Below are 10000 nucleotides of genomic sequence, written 5' to 3' on the forward strand. Positions count from 1 at the left end.
AATACCTAAAACAATATGACGTAGATATAAAGAAAATAAACACATATTCTCTAATTTGATTATATGCATGCATTACTTGTTATGTACGTTCACTTCTATTTGGTTTGCAGTTTGTAACTGCGATGCTAGAGGAACCGAAGACGAGATCTGCAACAAGGAGACAGGGGACTGCCTGTGCCTGGTCGGGTACAGCGGGAACCGGTGCGACGGCAGCGCCCCCGGCTTCTGGGGTTACCCTCTCATCCAGAGCTGCGGCTGCCACGAGAAGGGCTCGGCCTCCTCGATCTGCGACGCCTCCGGAGACTGCGCTTGCCTGGCGGGCTTTGCGGGGCGGGCGTGCGACCAATGCAGCCCTGGCTACTATAATTTCCCTGAATGCATGCCGTGCAACTGCGACCAGGCGGGCAGCATTGGGATCTCCTGCGATCACGACGGCAAATGCCGCTGCAAACCCAACTATGATGGCATTCACTGCGACATGTGCAGAGAAGGCTTCTACAATTTCCCCTTGTGTGAAGGTAGGTCAAACTCCCAAGCTTGTGCACATGAACAGACACATATACTCAAGTATATTCCACCGCAGAAGCGTAGGCATAGAGGGTGCACAGGGTCACGGCCCCCTCTAATATCTATACTTTGCTAAACTCAACGGTGCACAGTTAATCATTAACTGCTACTCCACAAGTCATTGGTAAAACACAAAGGTAAATTATTTACTCGTGCGTGAAGGAGCAGCATCACAGGCTTTTTAAGCTCGCATAATCTTTTCTATCTGGAGTCGCCCTCCCCCTGTCTGGAAATCTGTCCACATTCACATAACCAAATTTCAAGTTATCAAGGCAAAGAATTCAAGACTTTTCGCAATCATGCAATTTCAGAATGCAACTGCAACCCTGCTGGTGTTCTGGAAACCTTTGCTGGCTGCGGCAATGCTCCAGTTGGGGAACTGTGTGAGTGTAAAGAGCGCGTCACAGGAAGGATCTGCAACATGTGCAAGTCTCTGTTCTGGAACCTTCGCTATGACAATCCTCTGGGCTGCGAAGACTGCGGTTGCCACACACCGGGAACCATAGGCGGCGTGGCTTCCTGCGACTCCGAGACGGGCCAGTGCTTCTGCAAACCCGGAGTCACAGCGCGCAGGTGCAACGAATGCCGCGACGGAACCTTCAACCTCCTGGACAATAACCTCTTCGGCTGCTCAGACTGTGGCTGCAACCAGGGCGGCTCCGTTGACAACGTCTGCGATAAGATCAGTGGCCAGTGCCGCTGCAAACCGAGGGTCACCGGCCAGAGGTGCGACGAGGTACTGAAATTGCATTACTTCCCGACGCTCTACCAGCTGAAGTACGAGGCCGAGGACGGACACACGCCGCAAAACACCGCCGTCAGGTGCGGTACCAACAGGACTCTTCTTGTGTGTTAATTATTTTATTCATAATTGATGAATGAGGGCAAGAGTGTCCAGAGGTGTTCTCAGACCAAGTGCCAAAAAGGGCCTTCGTTAGATTGTAACAAACTTTTAACCATAACTTAAACTTCAACATTCGTGTCAACTTTATAGATGAAAGTTTAAACTAACAAAACATTTGATAAACGAATTTTCGGACAATCGGACTGAGAATACCTCTGGATGCGCATGCCTGCAAATGCTATGTGCTTCACGTATTGTAGAAGATTATGCACTTTATGTTTACTGATAGCAATTACCTTTTTCAGGTTTGGATACGACGAGGAGGTTTTCCCAGGATACTCGTGGAGGGGCTACGCCGTTTTCTCCGACATCCAGAAGGAAATCATTCATGAAGTGTACATCGAGAAGCCGTCCCTCTATCGCATGCTGATGTACTACCGTAACCCGAGTTCTAGGACGATTGTCGGCACGATCAAGATCACGCCAGACAACCCTAGTGACACGGAACAGGTGCGACAAATTGTTATTATTATGATTATTTTATTACTCATGTGATTAACGTTGCCTGACCATTTGAATAATCTTACTTAACCAACTGCTGCCTTAACCATGTAATTGACATTGGTTTCCTGTTATGTACCTGAAACTGTCCATAAAATTCATGTTGTTTATACTTGTATATCTATCGTTTGCCATGGTCATGTTCCCCATCTTTGTGAATTCGTTCGTCTCGAAGCTTCCGATATAAATAATAATTCTATCTGCAGTTATTTAATCACAATTAATGCTATCGTTATTATCATTTTTAATTATTATTGTTGTTTTGTTATCATTATTATTATTACTATTATTATCTTATAATTTTCTAAACAGGAAGACACCGTGTACTTCCTGCCAACATCAGGCCCAGAGCTCATGACCGTCGTTCGTGTCCCAGGCGATTTCCCCGTCCATCTGGTCATGAACCCTGGACGCTGGACGGTTTCCATTGTCAACAGTCAGAATCTTTTCTTGGTATGTCTTCTGTTTTCGGTTTTAAACTCATACGGAATTTTAGTTTGAGTTAACAATTCCAATGATAATAACATCTTTTCCCATTGATTTGATTAATTTATTATTATATGAAGGTAAAGAACAGCGGAGGTAATTGATATAGCATGTTTTTTTTTCTTCTGAATCAGTGAAGAAATTGGCTGTCCTTATATTTCATAGAGAAGAAACATGAATTTTGTCACTACACATATCTGAACAATTCACTTATGAGTAAATGTTGGAATGGTAAATTTCAGGACTACTTCGTACTTCTACCCGAGGCCTATTATGAAGGCACTATCCTCACGGAGAACATAACTACTGCTTGCATGATTGGCCAGGATAAGAGCGAGATGTGCCTGCATTACGCCTATCCAGATATTTTGCAATACGATTACATCTACGGCTCCGCAGGTTACAAAAGTGTCGACGGGGAACGATTAGCTGTTGACTTGTTCAGCGATGACGAGGTAGGAATTTCATGTAAACCGTTGTGCGTCCTGAAGTTGAAATGAAACAAAATATTACATGGAATTGATGGAATTGCACGCTTGCTTGCTCTCTCTCTCTCTCTCTCTCTCTCTCTCTCTCTCTCTCTCTCTCTCTCTCTCTCTCTCTCTCTCTCTCTCTCTCTCTCCTTCTTCTCACTCTCTTCCTCCTCCCCCCCTCCCTTTCCCTTTTCCTTTCCCTTTCCCTGCCCTCCCCTCCCTCTCCTCTTCCCCTTAATTACCTGGCCCCCATTACAAGCCCTGCATTCCCTCAGATCCTGGCAGAACTGGAGACGCAGCCGATGGCATGGCTGAACCACAACCAGCCCGAGGTCCAGTACGACATTAGACTGGCCCGTGCTGGCCGGTACATTCTGCTCATCAACTACTACACTCCGTCCGGTGCAACGACCACCAACGTCATTGTGGAAACGTCGACAATGAAGGGCAGGGAGAAGGGCCGTGCCATCTTGTACGAGTGCATGTTTTCGACCACCTGCCGCCAAGCAGTCACTGATCTGAGCGGTCAAGTGGGCGTCTTCCATTTCGACAGCAACTTCATCAGTGTGGATGTCAAGGTATATATATATATATATATATATATATATATATATATATATATATATATATATATATATATATATATATATATATATATATATATATATATATATATATATATATATATATATATATATATATATAGTCTGTATTTCTCTCCTCAACTAACTAACGAATTACAGATATATTGGAATATGGAAAAGCTATCACTCTATTGCGTGTTGCTATATTAACTTAAATGGACGTCCATGAATGTTGTCTGTAGTCTCAAGATTACGGCAAATATACTCAATTGTGTTTTTACTGTCATTAGATAGCTTGATAATATAGCTCAATAATATTACTGGAAATAAGGTAATGATCGTTTTTATCCTCTCTTTCAGGGCGAAACAAATACCAACATCGGAATCGACTCCATAGTGGCAGTTCCTTATGACCTGTGGCACCAAGATCTGGTGCGACCTCAGCCGAAGTGCACGCGCAAGGATGGAGTGTGCCAAGAGTCATTTTATCCATTCCCGCCTGAGACAACCAAGGTAAAGTCATTAAAGAATGTTTACCATTAAAGAATGTTTTACATCCATCCATCCATCCATCCATCCATCCATCCATCCATCCATCCATCCATCCATCCATCCATCCATCCATCCATCCATCCATCCATCCATCCATCCATCCATCCATCCATCCATCCATCCATCCATCCATCCATCCATCCATCCATCCATCCATCCATCCATCCGATCCTCACACTCACTCACACACACAAATCACTCCCTCACACTTGTATTCAGCCACTCCCATCAGATGCAGAAATATCCAGGTCCTGTGCTCCTCTATAGGCAAAATAGGCAATTGCCTGGTTGCCAAAATCTAGGTTCTTGAGCATTTAGTTATTGGCATATAGCACAAATGGCTCATAAAATCTACTAGGCAGACTTGCAACAGTCAAGCGACTGTGTGGTATCAGTTGTACCCTTGGTATTTATTTTAGGCATACAGTTTGTATTCCTTTTATAGTTATTTGAGATTCTGTCTATTGGTTCCTAATCTTACTGTATTATTAGCAAGTTATCTATGGCGTTAGAATTGTCAATCATCATACTGAAATAGGTCCCCTATTGATAAGTACACATTATCATTATAAAGTAGCAAATGTAAATAACTAAAGAGGAATGCCACTGAGTGAGCCTTAGTCAGGTGTCATTCATCTAACAAGTTATGTATCAAGGGAATACATGCGTTTATTGACCACAGTTACTAGTCCTAGTAACTGCAGTCTAGTACTAATAACTGTTGTATGCATGAGTGAATATTTAGTTGTCAGAAACTTGTTCTTGACTAATCATTGCCCTTCTCAAAATTGAACAGGAAACTATGTAATAATTTAATTTTTTTAAAAGGATTATCCAAAACCTGAATATGATTGTTAGAGAGAAGCTCTATAGCTACATGCATACTCTTATGTTTTGCAAATTGATTTGCAGTCTAGTACTAATTAATTTGCAGTTTAGTACTAATAACTTGTATGCATGTGTGAATATTTAGTTCAGTCAGAAACTTGTTCTTGACTGATTGCCCTTCTCGAAATTGAACAGGAAACTATGTAATAATTTAATTTTTTTAAAAGGATTTTCCAAAACCTGAATATGATTGTTAGAGAGAAGCTCAATAGCTACATGCATACTCTTATGTTTTGCAAATTAATTTCTTAAAGATATACACTCTGACACATTACATTCTACTCTTCCAGTGCTCAGTATATAACTTTCTTCTACAAGTGCAGTTTTTATTTCTCTCCATGATGATAACAGATCGAGTTTGAATCAAACCTGGAAGGGAAGATGGTCTCTGAACTACCAGCAGGCATGAAGGAAGGCACCAGCCTTGTGTACCTCAACCACAGTGACCCCATGGTAGACATCACAGGACAGCTAAATTATGCTGGATATTACGTCTTTGTTGTGCACTACTATCAGCCATACTATCCAGGTATTTATTTGGTGTGCGTGCGCATGAGTGTGTGGGTATTTCCATCAGTGGTTTCTTTTCAGTGTGATTGACAATGCATGATCAGATATTTCTCCTGTATATTTAATTACCCATCAGCATATTTAGTTGCCAATTATGCAGTCAGTCTTTTTTTCTGGAATTGGAGAATTTGAATTTTGAAGAAGCTAGGTGATATTTTTTCTCATTTCATCTACTATTTAGAGATATTAATTGAAAGTTTAGTATATCAGACGACCTTCCAGGACAGTATACTCAGAAATTGATTTATTTAGTTTATTGATAGTGTAGACAGCATTGTGTTGCATCACCAGATAGGATTTATTTCCAATGGCTGGAAAATTTATAAGAAGAAAAATGCATTTTTATTATTTGCATTTTATTAGCAGAGTTCCTAAGTTCTTAATTACTAACAAAAATTATTATTAACGTGTTACCAATGACACCATATTATTCAGATGAAACAGACACCAATATTGTCTCTGAAGTGTCACGTCAAGTGAAGAGAAATTACTTGATAGCAATTATATGACATACTAATGCTTTTTACATGTGATGGCTTTCTGCAGATGCTGAGCTGAATGTACAGATTGCTTATGACAGTGAAGAAGGTTAGCTGCTGCTTATGCCTTGCTTAAGCTTGTGTTTTTTTGTTTTTGTTTTTACTTTTATTTTGTTTTTATTGTATATTTGTTGGTGTGGTTTTACGCTTTGTCTTGTATGTATTTGGTTTTGGATTATTTATGTTAGTATTTTCTTATCAAGGAGACTTTGTAAGTTTATTTTTGGAGTTCTTATAACTGATATAGCTTTCTCTAACAATTCAATATATTTTGTATCTAATATATCAGTGATGGAGCATATTCGTGGCTTTCACATATACAGTAGCACTTCATTTTCTATAACTTTGTGTTTGTTAGAATAATAGTAATTTGTGATGCAAATATTGCTAAAAAGAAAAGAATGACCTTATTGGCAAAACCAGAAGTAAATGCATTGACCTTTTATAATGGAATTGGTATCCATATTATCACAGTACTTTATCATAGGAAAATTGGAAACAGAAGAAAATTGGAATTGTCAAAAGTTAAGAGAATTGAATAAAATTATTTTGAGTCAAATGCACAATCATGTTTATTTGCTTGATGAGTGCAAGAGTTATTTCGTCTGATTTTATCAAGGACAAAGTAGGTAAATGACAAGTCAGCTATAATATCTTGAAAAAAAATTATGCATATAGTGTGTAATATTTGTGAAAAAGAAGAGCTACAGTATTTGGTTTTATTTATCTATATGTGTTAATATATCTGGGTATTCATCTTATGTCTATCTTGCTATTGACCAATTTGCTGTCTATGTTTATTATCTGACAATCTATATGTTGATCAGTCTCTCTAACTAGCTGTGTATCTATCAGTTTATCTATTTATCTGTCTATCTCTCAGTCTATCTGTCTATCTGTCTATCTATCCATCTACTTAGCAATCTTTATATGTTTGTCTGTCTGTCTCACGTCTGTTTTTCTCTTTCTGTTTGTCAGCAACCTTTCTATTTGTAATGTATTATCTTTGTGGGCAGAGACACTGTGCTTATGCAAATTAATATTTCTGTAGAGCTAAAGCTAGAATGAGTGTGATGACTCAAAGGTGGTGAACACACACACCTGATATTTATTTATTTATTAAAAATGTGTCAGTTGTTCCTTCATTCTGGTTTCTCATTTAAAGTCATCCAGTCATGTAGCTCTAGTTCAAACTTTATGCCTTCTGTGATTTGTAAACGATTATCATCATTTTTTCTTCTATTATTCCAGAGTTTGATCTCAATGTGTTGCTGCAGAATGGACAGTTTTACGAGGGATCCCTCCCTGTGCATCACTGTCCCAGTATATCAGGGTGCAGAGCTGTGATTAAACAGACCGATGGTTCTCATGTTTTCGATATTTTGGAAAATTTTGTTCTCTCACTAAAGGTTTGACTATTTCCTTTGATTTTTTTGACTAATATTAGTATTGTTATTATTATTATTATTATTATTATTATTATTATTATTATTATTATTATTATTATTATTATTATTATTATTATTATTATTATTATAGTTATAATTATTATTATTGTTGTTGTTGTTATTGTTATTGTTATTGTTATTTTTATTCTTCTTATTTTTATTATTATATTATTTTATTTTTGTTGTTAGCATTATTATTGTTGTTATTATGATTTTTATTGTTGATAATATTATTATTGATAATGTTGTTATTGTTATTGTTATTATTAATATTAATATTAATATTAGTATTAATATTAATATTAATGTTAATATTTATAACAATAATGCTAATAATAATAATAATAATGATAATAATAATAATGATAATAATAATGATAATAATAATGATAATAATAATGATAATAGTAATGATAATGATTATGATAATGCTAATGATAATAATGATGATAATAATAATAATAATGATAATAATAATAATGATAATAATAATAATATTAATATTAATATTGATATTAATATTAATATTAATATTAATAATATTAATAATATTAATAATATTAATGATATTAATAATATTAATAATATTAATAATATTAATAATATTAATAATATTAATAATATTAATAATATTAATAATATTAATAATATTAATAATATTAATAATATTAATAATATTAATAATATTAATAATATTAATAATATTAATAATATTAATAATATTAATAATATTGATAATATTGATAATATTGATAATATTGATAATATTGATAATATTGATAATATTAATAATATTAATAATATTAATAATATTAATAATATTAATAATATTAATAATATTAATAATATTAATAATATTAATAATATTAGTAATATTAGTAATATTAGTAATATTAATAATATTAATAATATTAATAATATTTAATATCTAATATCTAATATCTAATATCTTAATATTTGTTAATGTTAATGTTAATGTTAATGTTAATGTTCATATATTAGATATTAGATAGATATTAGATAATGATATTGATTTTGATATTGATATTATTAATATTAATATTGATATTGATATTGATATTGATATTGATATCGATATTAATATTGATATCGATATTAATATTGATATCGATATTAATATTGATATCGATATTAATATTGATATCGATATTAATATTGATATCGATATTAATATTGATATCGATATCAATATTAATATCGATATCAATATTAATATCGATATCAATATTAATATCGATATCAATATTAATATCGATATCAATATTAATATCGATATCAATATTAATATCGATATCAATATTAATATCGATATCAATATTAATATCGATATCAATATTAATATCGATATCAATATTAGTATCGATATCAATATTAGTATCGATATCAATATTAGTATCGATATCAATATTAGTATCGATATCAATATTAATAGCGATATCAATATTAATAGCGATATCAATATTAATAGCGATATCAATATTAATAGCGATATCAATATTAATATCGATATCAATATTAATATCGATATCAATATTAATAGCGATATCAATATTAATATCGATATCAATATTAATAGCGATATCAATATTAATAGCGATATCAATATTAATAGCGATATCAATATTAATAGCGATATCAATATTAATAGCGATATCAATATTAATAGCGATATCAATATTAATAGCGATATCAATATTAATAGCGATATCAATATTAATAGCGATATCAACATTAATAGCGATATCAACATTAATAGCGATATCAACATTAATAGCGATATCAACATTAATAGCGATATCAACATTAATAGCGATATCAACATTAATAGCGATATCAATATTAATAGCGATATCAACATTAATAGCGATATCAACATTAATAGCGATATCAACATTAATAGCGATATCAACATTAATAGCGATATCAACATTAATAGCGATATCAACATTAATAGCGATATCAATATTAATAGCGATATCAATATTAATAGCGATATCAATATTAATAGCGATATCAATATTAATAGCGATATCAATATTAATAGCGATATCAATATTAATATCGATATCAATATTCATATTAATATTAGTATTAATATTAATATAATTAATTAATTAATATTTAATTAATTTAATTAATAATTAATATCAATAATATCAATATCAATATCAATAATAATAATATCAGTATCATTATCAGTATCAGTATCAGTATCAGTATCAGTATCAGTATTTATTATTATTATTATTATTATTATTATTATTAGTAGTAGTAGTAGTAGTAGTAGTAGTAGTAGTAGTAGTAGTAGTAGTACTAGTAGTAGTAGTACTAGTACTAGTAGTACTAGTAGTAGCAGCAGCAGCAGCAGCAGCATTGTTTTTGTTATTGGTTTTATTAACAGTATTATTACTATTTTTAGCTATTATTATTATTAGCTATTTTTAGCCATTATTAATTATTATCATTA

General features: G+C 33.5%; 1 protein-coding gene across 5 annotated transcripts in view; it reads left to right on the top strand.

Moving 5' to 3' along the window:
- LanA (laminin subunit alpha) overlaps positions 1-10000 on the top strand; it is a 105563-nt gene that overhangs the window by 29016 nt on the left and 66547 nt on the right. For 4 of the 5 annotated variants that reach the window (XM_070117421.1, XM_070117422.1, XM_070117424.1 and 1 more), the window contains exons 8-17: positions 111-518; positions 879-1389; positions 1717-1921; positions 2285-2425; positions 2701-2913; positions 3207-3509; positions 3876-4028; positions 5307-5484; positions 6072-6113; positions 7316-7473. In XM_070117421.1, coding sequence (XP_069973522.1) covers positions 111-518; positions 879-1389; positions 1717-1921; positions 2285-2425; positions 2701-2913; positions 3207-3509; positions 3876-4028; positions 5307-5484; positions 6072-6113; positions 7316-7473 — 2312 coding nt within the window. The remainder of the gene's footprint in view (positions 1-110; positions 519-878; positions 1390-1716; positions 1922-2284; positions 2426-2700; positions 2914-3206; positions 3510-3875; positions 4029-5306; positions 5485-6071; positions 6114-7315; positions 7474-10000) is intronic. The other variant, XM_070117423.1, reaches the window with a different exon arrangement.

The sequence above is a fragment of the Penaeus vannamei genome, chromosome 40 (assembly GCF_042767895.1).
Source record: "Penaeus vannamei isolate JL-2024 chromosome 40, ASM4276789v1, whole genome shotgun sequence".
Lineage (NCBI taxonomy): Eukaryota > Metazoa > Arthropoda > Malacostraca > Decapoda > Penaeidae > Penaeus > Penaeus vannamei.